The sequence below is a fragment of the Aquarana catesbeiana genome, linkage group LG10 (assembly GCF_042186555.1).
Source record: "Aquarana catesbeiana isolate 2022-GZ linkage group LG10, ASM4218655v1, whole genome shotgun sequence".
Lineage (NCBI taxonomy): Eukaryota > Metazoa > Chordata > Amphibia > Anura > Ranidae > Aquarana > Aquarana catesbeiana.
The window spans coordinates 17,785,502-17,801,542 of record NC_133333.1 but is presented as its reverse complement, the minus strand read 5'-3'; the positions used below and the strand labels follow the sequence as shown (position 1 = coordinate 17,801,542).

At 44.6% G+C, this 16,041-nt stretch overlaps 1 protein-coding gene across 1 annotated transcript in view; it reads right to left on the bottom strand.

Annotated features, from left to right (window-relative positions):
• Positions 1 to 5,187: 5,187 nt before the first annotated feature.
• The window catches only part of LOC141110404 (phospholipase A2 inhibitor and Ly6/PLAUR domain-containing protein-like), a 19,988-nt gene continuing 9,134 nt past the window's right edge, over positions 5,188 to 16,041 (bottom strand). The window contains exons 3-5 of the mRNA XM_073601740.1: positions 12,971 to 13,120; positions 10,042 to 10,182; positions 5,188 to 6,988 (exon numbers count right to left, since the gene is read on the bottom strand). Coding sequence (XP_073457841.1) covers positions 6,795 to 6,988; positions 10,042 to 10,182; positions 12,971 to 13,120 — 485 coding nt within the window. The 3' untranslated portion in view covers positions 5,188 to 6,794. The remainder of the gene's footprint in view (positions 6,989 to 10,041; positions 10,183 to 12,970; positions 13,121 to 16,041) is intronic.

Genomic DNA, 16,041 nt, shown 5'->3' with positions numbered 1-16,041 from the left:
ATAATATATATAAATATATATTTAATTCAAAACAGACTCACCTTGTGTCACAAGACCTGAAATAAGGCACATGACTGCAAGGTATGAATTCATGGCGGAAGTTAATGGGCAAAGATCAACCAGAAATGATACGGGCTTATATATACCAAGGTGATTAATGATTAACTTCAATTAAAAAATAAGAGCATTTGATATCCTCTCTCTGCTGCCTTTGATACAGATGACCATCCCCTCCTCCTACTCAAAAAACTCTGACTTTGGTCTCTGTGACGGTACTCTTCTCTTTTTCTCTTCCTACTTATCCAACCACACATTTAGCGTTACAGTACTTACATTTCTACTTCCTCCTCTCCTCTTCCTTTCTCTGTCGGGGTCCCCCAAGGTTCTGTTCTTGGACCTCTCCTATTCTCCATCTACACCTCTTCCCTGGGTCAGTTGATAACCTCCTATGGCTTCCAATACCATCTCTATGCCGGTGACGCCCAAATTTATCTCTCTACCCCTCAGCTCACTCCTTCAGTCTCCTGGCGTATTCCAGTGTCGGCTGGTGCTCCATATTGGGGGGGGGTCAGCAATCAAACCACCCAGCCACCCCCCCGTTAGTTGGTCAGTCAGTTAGTCAAAACTCTCACCCCCCCCCCCCACGTCTCTTGGTTACCCTCCCTGCTGGCCCATCTGTCCGTCTGTCCGTCCCTCCGCCAGCCCCCCACTTGCCCCATCCAGGTCCCGGTCAGCTTCGGCGGCTTCCCCCTGCGTCTCCTCCTCAGTGCCTTCCCCCTGCGTCTCTTCCTCCCTGCTTCTGCTCCTGGCCAATGCAGTCGCTTCTCCTCTCGGTCAATCGGATCTCAGGATCCAATTCCTGATTGGCCGGGAGGAGAAACAGGAAGACAATAGTGAATATTAATTCGCTATTGTCACACAACTGGGTGGGCTTGGGGGTGCAGTGCTCTGTGCCCCAACCCCACCCTTTTTGAAGCCAATTAGAGCTTCAGACTCTAATCATGTGCTTCCAAAAAATAAAAAATAAATTCATTTCCATGCACCTGGCGCCCTGCATAAAAATTAGGGTCCAGGCGCATGGATTAGAGGGGGCGGCGCCCATGCGCCCTGCACATATCACTAACCTACTAACAGACATATCAGTCTGGATGTCACATCACTTCCTCAAACTCAATGTATCCAGAACCGAGCTCATAATATTTCCTCCCCCACGTGCCCCTTCCCCTGATCTCTCTGTCAAGATCGATGGCACAACCATCAACACGTCCCCACATGCCAAGGTCCTAGGTGTTATCCTGGACTCTGAACTCTCCTTTAGGCCCCACATCCAATCACTGTCCAAAGCTTGCCGCCTCAACCTCTCCAAACTACGTCTCTTCCTAACCACAAAGCTCCCAGTTCACTCGCTGGTCATCACTCGCCTCGACTACTGCAACCCTTCCCATTGGCTTACCTCTACATAGGCTATCCCCCCCTCAGTCCATCATGAATGCTGCTGCCAGACTCATCAACCCTTACCAACCGTTCTGTGTCTGCTACTCCTCTCTGCCAATCCCTCCATTGGCTTCCACTCACCCAACAAATCAAAATACTAACAGTAACTTATAAAGCCATTCACCATTTGGCCCCCCAGCTACATCACTAACCTGGTCTCAAAATACCAACCTAATTGTTCTCTTCCTCCCAAGACCTCCTACTCTCTAGCTCCCTCGTCAACTCCTTCCATACTCAACTCCAGGACTTCCCCAGAGCCTCTCCCATCCTACGGAACTCCTCACCCCACTCTGTCCGATTATCTCCCAGTCTGTTTGTTAGCTTTTAGAAGATCCCCGAAAACCCTCCTCTTCAGAGAAGCCTATTCTGCCTCCACCTAACAACTGTACTTTTATTTTCCTCATCAGCTCGTCCCCCCCCCCCCCCCCCAGCTATTACCTTTTGTATCACTTGATCCTCTTATGCCGCACACGAGCGGAATTTCCGTCGGAAAAATCTTGGATGGTTTTTACGACGAAATTCCGCTCAAGCTTGCCTTGCATACACACGGTCACACAAAAGTTCCCTGAACTTTCGACCGTCAAGAACGCGGTGACGTACAACACGTACGACGAGCCGAGAAAATGAAGTTCAATGCTTCGGGGCATGTGTCGAATTGTTTCCGAGCATGTGTAGGAATTTTGCGCGTCGGAATTGCTACAGACAATTGGAATTTCCGAGTTCGGAGCTTTTTCCGACCGAAAAATTGAGAACATGCTCTCAATCTTTTGCTGGCTGGAATTCCCGCTAGCAAAAGTCCGATGGAGCATACACATGGTCGCATTTTCCGACCAAAAGCTCTCATCGGACTTTTGCTGGCCGAATTTCCGATCGTGTGTACGCGGCATTAGATTGTAAACTCTAATGAGCAGGGCCCTCTGATTCTTCCTTTATTGTATTGTAACTGCACAATACATGTTGTAAAGCGCTGCGCAATCCTGTATAATAATAACATGAGATTGGCACAGTTTGAGATTTATACGTGTCCCTGAAATTAGCTTTTGGTTCATATTTCCTCCTGTACTTAAAGTGATACTAAAGTCTTGTCTTTTTAAAAAAAAAAAATAACAAACATGTTATACTTACCTGCTCTGAGTAATGGTTTTGCACAGAGCAGCCCATCTCCCCCTCTTTTTGGGTCCCTCTTGGACTCTCCTGGCCCCTCCCTCTTGTCGAGTGCCCCCCCACAGAAAGCAGCTTGCTATGGGGGCACCCAAGCCGAGCCGCAGCTCCGCTGGTCCAATCAGACACACGCAGCCGCTCTTCGGCCCCACCCCCTCTCTCTTTCCTGTTTGGCTAATTGACTTTGACAGCAGCGGGAGCCAATGGCGCCACTGCTGTGTCTCAGCCAATCAGGAGGGAGAGCCCCAGACAGCCTAGGCACTCGCGCACATCGCTGGAGGAAGATCGGGATCGGGTAATGTATTGGGGGGGCTGAGAGGGGCTGAGAGGGGCTGCTGCACACAGAAGTTTTTTTTATCTCAATGCATAGAATGCATGGATTTCATCGATTTTTTTATTTTATTTATTAAAATAATTACAGTGCCATCATCCACATACAGAAATAGAAGGGACAATGTAAATGAAACCATGTGTGTTTTATTATCGCTTTAACATTGGGACATTTAGCAATATAAAATGCCAGTGATACAAAACCAATCCCCTATGGGTCACCCCCTCTGCTATTTTTGTGGGGGGGGGGGGATGTTGTGTGTGTGTGTGAGGGGACGGGGATGCCGAGGTCTATTGGTGGGATCTATGAGCTGCATTTCTTAGATCTACTTTAGATGTTTGTTAAAGAAGACCTGATACAGCGGGATCACTTGAGCACCTGAATCAAGAGAAGTTCAGAGAAGTTGGCATCACTACCAGGAAGTCAGGCAAGGAACTGTGATAGTGAAACCCCCGACTGCCTGTTTAGTTATTATATTGCAGCTTATCAGTTCTTAGATGTGATGCCGGCATTCGTTTTTTTTTTTTTTTTTTTTTTTTAGACTTACTTTCTTCTGTTTTCAGAAGGGGAATGTTCGATTAGGAGCGTGTTGTCGGAAATTCCGACCGTGTGTAGGCTCCATCGGACATTTTCCAATCGGAATTTCCAACAAACAAAATTTGGGATCTAGATCTCAAATTTTCCGACAACGAAATCCGTTGTCGTAAATTCCGACCGTGTGTGCACAATTCCGACGCACAAAAGTTCCACGCATGCTCGGGAATCAAGCAGAAGAGCCGCACTGGCTATTGAACTTCATTTTTTTTTCTCGGCTCGTCGTACGTGTTGTACGTCACTGCGTTCTTGGCGATCGGAATTTCCGACAAGATTTGTGTGACCGTGTGTATGCAAGACAAGTTTGAGCCGACATCCTTCGGAAATAAATCCATGGATTTTGTTGTCGGAATGTCTGATCGTCTGCACGCGGCATAACTGTGTCCACAATTACCTCCAACTATTGCAACGAACAGTCCACACCTGGTTAGGGTTTCCACCTTTTTTTCCAAGTCAAACCCGAACACTTTAGTGGCACACAGCAATTTTTTTTTGTAGCATAAAATATACATATATTTTGCTATTAAAGAGGAAGTAAACCCTGATGGGTGTTACTTCCTCTTTGTTTCCCTGCAAAGGTAAAGCATAATGGGCTAGTATGCATCGCATACTAGCCCATTATGTGTCACTTGCCTGCAAGAGAAGCCCGCGATGTCCCCGTCTTCCTCGCTAGTAGCGAGCGTCCATTCTTCACCCCTCTTCCTTCCGGGGCCGCGAACTCCGGCTCTGTGACTGGCCGGAGTAGCATGACGGCGCGTGACGTCACTCCGCACCCTTTCTAACTCCGGCGCATGCGCAGAAGAAATCGCCGTACGGCGATTTGCAAATGTCTCCTAGACCGTGCAGGTCTGGAAGATATTTCAAGCACCTACAGGTAAGCCTTAATCCAGGCTTACCTGTAGGTTAAATTTGTTGTAAAGGGTTTACAACCACTTTAAATAACATTTCTAATCATATTAATAAGAAGAGTTCCCCTTTACATCAGAGGCCACAGAGTTCCCCTTTTACATCTAAACTCGCAGAGTTCCCATTCACTGTAAAGGAGAACTCTGGGGACTCTGACATAAGGGATGCTCTGGGAACCCTGATTTAAGGGGGAACACTGAGAACTCTGATGTACGGAGAGGACTCTGATGTAAGGGGGGACACTGTGGCCTCTGGTGTAAAGGGGAACTCTGATGTAAGGGGTGCTCTGAGAACCCCGATTTGCCTTAGTGTACTCACTCAGAGGTAGGAGAGAGAAGAGGGGGGGCTTCAGTCACAAACAGGGATGGATGGTGAGCTCACTCACCCCTTGGCAGTCAGTACCTCTCATCTAGATCTTTAATTTCCGCCATAGGAACGATCGTACCATTTTCGACTAGCGCGTTCACAACTTTCCACGGCCGATTCTGATCCAACGAACAAAAAAAAAAAAAAGGAGGGACAAACAGCAAAACGTTTGTCGCCCGTCAACAGCACTACCGATTTTCGTTTAATATGTACACAATTCTATACGATAACAAACGGACACGAAAGTCCGCGCATATCAAAATAAAAAAAAAAAAAAATGGATTTGGATTTCTAATTGCGTTTACTTTCTGTATTTACTTCACAGTGATTACCAGTTTAATGCACTTTAATGTTTTCACGCATTTATTTGCACATATTGATGTACATTTGTTTTGGCACAGATGCACTTTATTATTGGTTTTGTATGATCACATTCATTAAGATTTTTATTGTATATCTTCTGTGTATCAAGTCACATGTTGCACTATTCATATAGATATATTCATTATATAAAGTATAATTTATTTGCTAAATAGCGCTGCACTTTTTTTTATTTATTTATCTATTCAATTTGTCAATTTGTAATGTTAGCTGCTGTCCGCTGACCATCTTATGCTATGCGCAAGTCATTTCACATATTTTTAACCACTTCAATGCCGGGGCACTTTCACCCCCCTTCCTGCCCAGGCCCAATTTTCAGCTTTCAGCGCTCTCACTTTTTATTTGTACCCAAATGAAATTTTGATAATTATATTCCCACAAATAGAGCTTTCTTTTGGCGGTATTTGATCACCTCTGCGGTTTTTATATTTTTTAAACGAAAAAAGAGCAACAATTTTGAAAAAAAAATAATTTTTTTTTTTTACTTTTTTGCTATAATAAATATCCCAATTTAAAAAAAAAGTATATATATATATATATATATATATATATATATATATATATATATATATATATAATTTCTTCAGTGTAGGCCAATATGTATTCTTCTACACATTTCTGGTAAAAAAAAAAAAATATCGCAATAAGCGTGTATTGATTGGTTTGCACAAAAGTTATAGCGTCTACGAAATAGGTTATTGATTTATGGCATTTTTATTATTATTATTTTTTTTTACTAGTAATGGTGGCGATCTGCGATTTTTTTTTATCGGGACTGTGACATTGCAGCGGACAGATCGGACACTTTTAACACTATTTTGGGACCAGTGATATTTATAGAGTGATCAGTGCTATAAATAGCTACTGATTACTCTATAGATGTCACTGGCAGGGAAGGGGTTAACACTAGGGGGTGATCAAGGGGTTAAATGTGTTACCTAGGGAGTGATTCTAACTGTGGGGGGGGGGCTGACTGGGGGAGGAGACCGATCGGTGTTGCTATATACTAGGAGCATACGATCTGTCTCCTCTCCCCTGTTCTGTCATGAGTGATCGCGGGTGCCCAGCGGACACCGCGGCTGCTTAGGCATGCGCATTTGCTCCTCGGCGACGTGGCGGCGCACGCCCTCTTTATGCCGGCGGGAAGCTGAGGACCTCATAGCCACTGATTACTGTATAAATGTCACTGGCAGGGAAGGGGTTAACACTAGTGGGCGATCAAGGGGTTAAATGTGTTACCTAGGGAGTGATTCTAACTGTGGTGGGGGGAGGGGACTGACTGGGGGAGGAGACCGATCGGTGTTGCTGTATACTAGGAACATACGATCTGACTCCTCTCCCCTGCTCTGTCACGAGCGATTGCGGGTGCCCTGGCGGACATCACGGCCGCTGAGGCATGCGCATCTGCTCCTCGTTGACGTGGCGGCGCGCGCGCACCCCTTATGCCGGTGGGCAGCTGAAGACCCCACCTGCGGGCGTCATATGACTATGGGTGGGTATTGAAGTGGTTAATCTAATTTTTCAGCAAGCATCTATCTGACATCATGAAAAGAGGAAGAACCTAAAAGACATTTGATATCAGTGAGGCGGTGGCCAATATCAGCAGCGTTAAGGCAGAATATAATGCTGCGCTGGCTCCACATTTAGTGGATATTTCCATCTCAATTCCACCGGCTTCCATCTTCCAGGATCCCTGGTCACAGAAACCTTCCGTAGCGCAAGCACTCAATACTGATGAGTCTATAGCTGATCCAGCTGAAATATAAAAGAAATAAACTCTTATCTAAACAGGAAAAACAAATCACATGTAAAGAGTCTCTGTGTAATACAAAGAATCGTCCCCCAGAGGCACAGGGAAGGGGGTGGAGGATATAAAAAGAAAGGGAGATAAAGGATGGCCATTTTACATTAAAGCGTTTGTAAACCTCAGACATGAAATATGAACAAAGCATATCCTTCTATAGTGTGTACTTGTCTCTGCCCAGAGCACTGAGTGTCATTTCTGTCTGCTGCCTCCTTCTTCTGCTATCTGCATGAGTCTCTTCTGACACATCAGCTCTGTTCCTGTGTGCCTTGTGAAGGGGGAGGGGGGGGTGTCCCTTCCCTCCAATCAGCTCTCAGGCCACTCCTTACTGAGCTATGCAGAGTGTAATTTCAGCTCTCTGTCCCCTTTTTTCTGAAAGCTCAGACAAGCTTTAAATATTCTACACTTTGATCAGGTATAGAGAAGAGATGGCTGCAGATAAAACAGGTACAACTCATGTAGGAGGATTTGTTTCATCTCTGTGTATCACCTGAGGCCAGTCACTGGGTATATGTGAGGGTTTACAATCACTTTAATCTATTTTGAAAGAATCCAACAGGCTGGTTGTACTGAAGCCCATTGACAGATTGACTTCAGTACAACCAGCTTGACCATTGATGGATTGCCTCCAATACAACCAGCCTGCCCATCAATGGATTAACTTCAGTACAACCAGCCTGCCCATTGACTGATTGACTTCAGTACATCCAGCCTGCCCATCAATGGGATGACTTCAGTACAACCAGCCTGCCCATCAATGGATTGACTTCAGTACAACCAGCCTGCCCATCAATGGATTAACTTCAGTACAACCAGCATGCCCATTGACTGATTGACTTCAGTACATCCAGCCTGCCCATCAATGGGATGACTTCAGTACAACCAGCCTGCCCATCGATGGATTAACTTCAGTACAACCAGCATGCCCATCAATGGATTAACTTCAGTACAACCAGCATGCCCATTGACTGATTGACTTCAGTACATCCAGCCTGCCCATCAATGGATTGACTTCAGTACAACCAGCCTGCCCATTGACTGATTGACTTCAGTACAACCAGCCTGCCCATCAATGGATTGACTTCAGTACAACCAGCCTGCCCATAGATGGATTGACTTCAGTACAACCAGCCTGCCCATCAACAGATTGACTTCAGTACAACCAGCCTGCCCATCGTTGGGATGAAATTCATCTCGTCCCTGCTGAACTGGCTGAGATTCGATCCATCTATGGCTGGTTAAACAGATAAAAGATGAAAGAGAAGAGGGGGGGTGGGAGAGACAGGGATGGGGTGGGGGTAGGGAGAAGGAGAGGGGAGAGGACCATTGGGTGGAGAGAAGAAGAGACCGGAGGAGAAGTAGGAAGAGAGAGACGATGTAGGAGAAGAGGAGACAGAGATGGGGGGAGTCAAAGAATAGAGAGAAGGAGAAAGGAGTTAGAGGAAAGGAGAGAAAGAGAAAAACAGAGAGAGGGGGAGGAAAGCGCGAGAGAAGGGGGTAGGGAGAAAGAAAAAGGGATAGAAAGAGAAGAGCAAAAGAAGAGAGAAATGGGGGGGGGGGGGGGGTCAAAAGGGAGCAAGAGAATGAGAGAGGAGTTAAGTAGGGAGAGAAGATGCAATCAGGCAGGCCCTTGTACTACATGGTTTTGGTAAATCTGAAGACAAACATCAGCAGAAATTCCACTTGTGTGTACGCGGCTTTAAAGTCTGCAGAAGACTTGAGACTGGGGTGGAGGTTCACCTTCTAGCAGGACAACGACCCTAAACATACAGCCAGAGCTACAATGGAATGGTTTAGATCAAAGCATATTCATGTGTTAGAATGGCCCAGTCACAGTCCAGACCTAAATCCAATTGAGAATCTGTGGCAAGACTTGAAAATTGCTGATCACAGACGCTCTCCATCCAATCTGCAGAGCTTGAGATATTTTGTAAAGAAGAATGGGCAAAAATTTCACTAGATGTGCAAAGCTGGTAGAGACATCCCCAAAAAGACTTGCAGCTGTAATTGCAATGAAAGGGGGTTCTACAAAGTATTGACTCCGGGGGGCGCCATACAAATGTACCCCCCCCCCCCACACTTTTCATGTATTTAGTTGTAAAAAAGTTTGAAAACCATTTATCATTTTCCTTCCACTTCACAATTATGTGCCACTTTGTGTTGGTCTATCACATAAAATCCCAATAAAATACATTTACGTTTTTGGTTGAAATATGACAAAATGTGGAGAATCTCAAGGGGTGTGAATACTTTTTCAAGGCACTGTATATACCCTGTTTCCCCAAAAATAAGACCTAGCGTGATTGTCGGTGATGGCAGCAATATAAGCCCTACCCCCCAAATAAGCCCTAGTTAAAGTCCTTGTAGGTCTTATTTTCAGGGTAGGGCTTATTTTCGGGGAAACAGGGTAGGGCTTATTTGGGGGGTAGGGCTTATATTGCAGCCATCACTGACAATCACGCTGGGTCTTATTTTCGGGGAAACAGGGTATACAGTGTATATATATATTTCCTTTCCTGAATGAACACAATGAGTGATCCGTACCGATCAGTCACTGTGTTCATTCATAACTGAAGCACTGGCTGTATGCCCCCCCCCCGTGTCAGGTTGTCCATATGGGGGGTCGTGGTTTCTAAAAGCAGTCCCGCTTGTGAATGAACTACAAGGCCATTTATCAGCAACCTCACAGTCCATAGAGAAATACAATCCATCAGCCGCAAAGGATGATGGTAATTGTAGTCATTCACAGGAAACTGTGAAGGAATAATGCAGATGTGTGGGTGGAGCCTCGCAGGCCACATTACTTTCAAATAGTGACAGAGGACGCTGGGAGAAGATTGTCCGCTCACTGTCAGTGAGGGGGGAGAGGTGGCAGTTACTGGAACGTGGCATGTTCCAAAAGGTAAACTTCTTTAAAATATTTAGATGCAATACTTCCTATATAGCTGCCTAAAAAACAAAACATTTTGATACATTTACATTTATTTTTTACATTTATTTTTACCTCTTTCTGTTAAGTTGTATAAAGCACACATATTCTCATCCCCTGTACAAGTCATATTCTCACTATGAACGCAGTCAATGCCATATCTGTAGAGACAGAATGGGCAGGTTTTACCGTTCTCATTGAATTTCAAAGGTGGCACTAGAATAACAAAAAAATAAAAATGTTAACTATACCTAAAAGTAATCACTAAAATCTTGTTCAAAATGTTTAGTGAAATTTACAATAAAAAAAAGAATATAACAGAGTATTGACATGTACATAAGATTAGAGAATTGAGAAACAATTTGATAATACAATCCCTTTTAGGCTCGATTCACATCTATGCGTGTTGCTTTTGAGCGTTTCTGCAATGCTTTTTGCGGTGCTTGCCGCATTTTTTAACATGTGTTTTTGCGTGTTTTTTTTTTTTTTTTTTTTTACAGTGTTTTTTTTTTTATACTGTATACAGTGTAAAAAAAAAAAAAGAAACAAAAAAGCAAAACGTGGCAAAAACGCGTTAAAAACGCAGTACTTGCGTTTTGGATGCGGGTCCATTGAATTCTTTTACATGCAAAACGCTGCATTTTGCATGAAAAAAAGTCCCCGATCCTTTCAAAAAATACAGAGGAACAAAAATGCATTGATGTGAACATGTTCCATAGGAACCCATGTTAAAAAATTCCCATGCATTTCTGCAAAATGCATAAAAAAAAACGCATTAGTGTGAATGGAGCCTAAAATCATATAAAAAAAAGGAGCTTAAATACATATAAAAGGAAGTTATAAAAAAGAATTAAGAATAAACTTGATCCATTAAATAGAGAGTATAAAGCCTCGTACACACGATCGGACTTTGTACAAACTTTCCCGTGGATTTTTGTACAAAGGGCGTTGGCCATAAGTTTGTATTGCATACACACGGCAGAACTTTTTCAGCCAACTTTCACCAAATCACGTGGTTTTTCAGCTCTTTACCACCCCCCCTTTGGTCAACTTCTCGTCTGATATTGTGTCAATCTCACCACTTTTATTGGCGAGATTGACACCTTGTGAGCCGGGTTCACACTGGTGTGGGGATCCGACTTGGATCCCCGCCAATGCCAGGCACTGTGTTTGGTATGAATCATGAGGGGGGACTCCAGGCCAAATTTTAAATAAAAAACCGGCATGGGTTCCCCTCCAGGGGCATACCAGGCCCTTAGGCCTGGTATGGATTTTAAGGGCAACCCCCTACGCCGAAAAACGGCGTAGAGGTCCCCCCCAAAATCCATACCAGACCCTTATCCAAGCATGCAGCCCGGTCGGTCAGGAAAGGGGGTGGGGACGAGCGAGCACCCCTCCCTCCTGAGCCATACCAGGCCGCATGCCCTCAACATGGGGGGTGGGTGCTTTGGAGGAGGGGGGGTGCCCTGCAGCCGCCCCACCCCAATGCACCTTGTCCCCATGTTGATGAGGACAAGGGCCTCTTCCCGACAACCCTGGCCATTGTGTCTCCATACACTGTGTACATCAATAGAAACACACATCCCCATAGCCTAGGATGGCAAGGCACTCCCCTGCTCCCTCCTCCCTTATCAAAGCTAACAGACTGGGTGGAGACTGCACTGTCCACTGTTAAAGTGTTACTAAACTCACAACTGGAAAATCAGTCTGTATATGCAGTGAAGCATGCTTGTTATACTCACTGTGGAACCTAAGGGGTTAATCATCTGCATTGTGTAAAAAGGCTGTGCGATCCTGTCTTCTCTGACCCTCCCCTTCTTTTACTGTCCCCGATCTATCTGCTGATAGAACAGAGCCTTGAGCACATGCTCAGTTTGGTGTGCATTGATAGAGTTTTTTTTTTTTCTTTTTTTGGGAGAGTGCATGTGATCAGCACAGGGCCAGACAGAGGGTCAGGGGTCCTGCATCCTCATAGGACAATCAGGGGAAAATGAAAACTCCTCCTACAAGCTTTAACCAGACACTGATAGAAGTCACAAGACTAAATAAATAAGTCCAAAAACTATATATCCCATAGTTTGTAGGCGCTACAACTTTTGCGCAAACCAATCAATATACGCCTATTGGGATTTTATTTTATTTTTTACCAAAAAACATGTAGCAGAATACATATTGGCCTAAATTGATGAAGAAATTGGATTTTTTTTTACCCTTTTTTTTTTTTTTATTTGATATATTTTATAGCAGAAGGTAAAAAAAAATTTTTAATTTTTTTTTTAAAAATTGTCTTTTTTTTGTTTATAGCGCAAAAAATAAAAACCGCAGAGGCGATCAAATACCACCAAAAGAAAGCTCTATTTGTGGGGGAAACCTTCATTTTATTTGGATACAACGTCGCACGACCGCGCAATTTGTCAGTTAAAGCCACGCAGTGCCGAATCGCAAAAAGTGCTCTGGTTCAGGAAGGGAGTAAATTCTTCCAGGGGCTGAAGTGGTTAAAGTAACGCAGTGCCGTATCGCAAAAAATGGCCTGGTCATGAAGGGGGGGGGGTAAAACCTTCCGGGGCTGAAGTGGTTAAGAAAACATGTCATGAAAAGAATTTTGAGGGACTGTCCCTGATTTGGAGCAATGTCCCCCTGTCCTTCTTCCCTCCTCATTTGTCCCTCATTTTGGTCTGATCTATATAGTTGTATATAAAATGCACTTTTTATCTTTCAAAAAGTGTTTCCCAGTGCTTTTTACTCCTTTTATCAAAATTCTAAATTGCTGCATTTGTAAATTTCAAAAGCCAATATAAAGGAATAGCAGTGGTAAAAAAAGCACTTGTGGATTTAGTTTTTTTTTTTTTGGTTAATTCTCCTTTAAGAGGGTGTGGCAGGGGGGCGTGTCCTACGCCTACATACGTTTGGTAGTAGGTGTCACTCATTCCCATCTCAAAGTGTTGGGAGGTATGCACACCAGTCATACTCTGGGTATGTGACATTGATGGAGCTGTATACGTACAGACAGGAGTGGGCGGTGTGCAGTAGTCTGATTGACAGCAGGTGGCGCTAAATCTGTATTTTTTTGCCTCTGGGAAACCAAGCGCTCCTGATTTTCCACAGATGCTCTTATCTCCACAACCTCTGGCAAAATAATGTTCTCCATCCGATCCTGTAAAAAAAAAAAAAAAAAAAATGCATTAATAATGAAGAAGTGGAGGCAAAGCTTTTTTTGTTTTCTTTTCTTTTAGAGGGTCTGTAAACTTGTGGAAATAATTCCCCATCTATTAATTTTTTGGGAACACCCCCTAAAATCTAAAATTGTTGTAACGCATATTAAACTGGTCTTCAATAATAAGTGTGCACACCTCCCAACTTTTTGAGATGGGAATGAGGGACGCCTATTAGCAAAAGTATGCAGGCATAGGACACACCCCCTGCCACGCCCCATTAACCACTTCAATACCCGGCTATAGTCAAATGACGTCCTCTACTTTTAGGGGGGATATCTGAATGATGCCTGCAGCTAGTTGCATCATTCAGATATCATTCTTTTCAGCCGGCGATTCTGTGCACGATAGGAACGATCATAGCGGCAGTTCCGCCGCTTGATCGTTCTTATAGGCGACGGGAGGGGACGTCCCGCCGCCATCCGGTGCTTCTCCGGGCTCTCCCGTGCCATCGGAGGCCCGGAGAAAGAATCGTCCGGCGCCGGATGAGGACGATAGAGATGACTGGTGACCAGATGGTCACCAGTCATCTCTATGACCGTCTGAGGCCCGGGCGCGATGTTATGACGCCCGGGTACCCGGAAATAAACGAAGCCGCGATCGCGGCTGTCAGCATAAGATCGGTGAATCAGAGAGGCAGCACAGAGACCTAAGGTAACCCTGGAGGAGCTGCAGAGTTCCACAGCAGAGACTGGAGTATCTGTACATAGGACCACAATAAGCCGTACGCTCCATAGAGTTGGGCTTTATGGCAGAGTGACCAGAAGAAAGCCATTACTTTCAGCAAAAAACAAAATGGCACATTCTGAGTTTGTGAAAAGGCATGTGGGAGACTCCCAAAATGTATGGAGGAAGGTGCTCTGGTCTGATGAGACTAAAATTGAACTTTTTGGCCATCAAAGAAAACGCTATGTCTGGTGCAAACCCAACACATCACATCACCCAAAGAACACCATCCACACCGTAAAACATGGTGGTGGCAGCATCATGCTGTGGGGATGTTTTTCAGCAGTTGGGACTGGGAAACTGGTCAGAATTAAAGATGGATGGTCAAGAGGAAAAGATGGATGGTGCTAAATACAGGGATATTCTTGAGCAAAACCTGTAGCACTCTGTGTGTGATTTGAGGCTAGGACGGAGGTTCACCTTCCAGCAGGACAATGACCCCAAACACACTGCTAAAGCAACACTTGAGTGGTTTAAGGGGAAAATTATGTAAATTTATGTAAATGTGTTGCAATGGCCTAGTCAAAGCGCAGACCTCAATCCAATAGAAAATCTGTGGTCAGACTTAAAGATTGCTGTTCACAAGCGCAAACCATCCAACTTGAAGGAGCTGGAGCAGTTTTGCAAGGAGGAATGGGAAAAAAATCCCAGTGGTAAGATGTGGCAAGATCATAGAGACTTATCCAAAGAGACTTGGAGCTGTGATAGCCGCAAAAGGTGGATCTACGAAGTATTGACTTTAGGGGGATGAATATTTATGCACATTGACTTTTTCTGTTATTTTGTCCTATTTCTGTTGGTGCGGCTATGGGGGAGTATCATTCACTTCCTGTCCGGTGAGACCATTATAACCGGGGCAGCAAGAGAGGGGAAATCTCTTTTAATAGAGAGTAATCAATGTGCCAGGGGATGTAATCCTTCAACCACATCCATTTATAAATCTTCGTTCACATCTGAGCGATCCGTATCACAGGTGGAATCGCCTTGATTCCAAATCGCAGCAAATCGTGGGATGCGCGTACGATGCCATTACGTCCAAATGTCACCCCAATCGAAGCAAAACGCAACGTGCGATGCTGTCGCTCAAAAGAAGCTCCTACGCGAATATCAGCTCCTGCGCAATTTATCGCACGACAATCACAGCGAAATCACGCTGCAATTTGGATGCCATTAAGAAGTAATGGCATTGCGCATGCATCCCACGATTTGCCGCAATTTTGAAACGGGGGCAGAATCGCCACGATTCCGCCTGCCATTCGGATCGCTCAGATGTGAACGGAGCCTTAGTGTTGCAGGTGCCATGCTACAGCGAAGGACCCTTCATCTCTGTGTGGAAGCAGTGGTCTCTCTGTAGAGGTATGACATGACCCCTGCTACATCAGAGCTAGAGCTTTCCAATCAGCAGGGAACATGAGTTTTGCCATTAGCTATAGATCTGACTCGGTAGGTGTGTGCCGAACCTCCGAAGAGAGACCACTGCTTCCACACAGAGAGCAAAGGTCCTTCACTGCTGCATGCTGGCAGGAAACAGGATTCTCTACTCAGGTTGTGGTTACTTTCTACAAAAAATGATTTGAACACCTCTTGTTTTTGATGCACCTGAAATGCTATTAGCTGATTTAAACAACTTTAAAAAAAAAATGCAGCTGCGCTCAAAGCGTAACTTCACTTTTGTTGAGAAATAATCCCTCCCCTCTGGGTGATCTACATTGCAGGGATTTTAACAAACTTTTTTTGCAGGTTCCATCCTTTTGTTATTCTGAAGAAATAGCTGTTCGTTTGTCTGTATCCATGTTCAGAGCGAATGGGGGTGATTATTTTATTTAGAAATCAGCTGCTGCACCTGCAGGGCTCTAATGAGGAAAGCTGCTGGGCCTGCATCCCTTTAGATGATGATTTCCCTTTGGAAGTGTCTCACCAAAAATTTAATTTTTGTGGCAGGGGATGCCCAAAATCTGACTTGTGCAGACTTCTGGGAAAATCAGTGAGCCAATCACACAAGCAGGAAATTACATTTTCAGGGGGGGCGCTCCGTACGCCATCTGTGTGCAGGACGCCATATTGCATTTTTACAAAAAATGACAGCGGCTGCAGATAGAAAAGGAAAGGGAATTTTTAATAACATTCAATTACAATA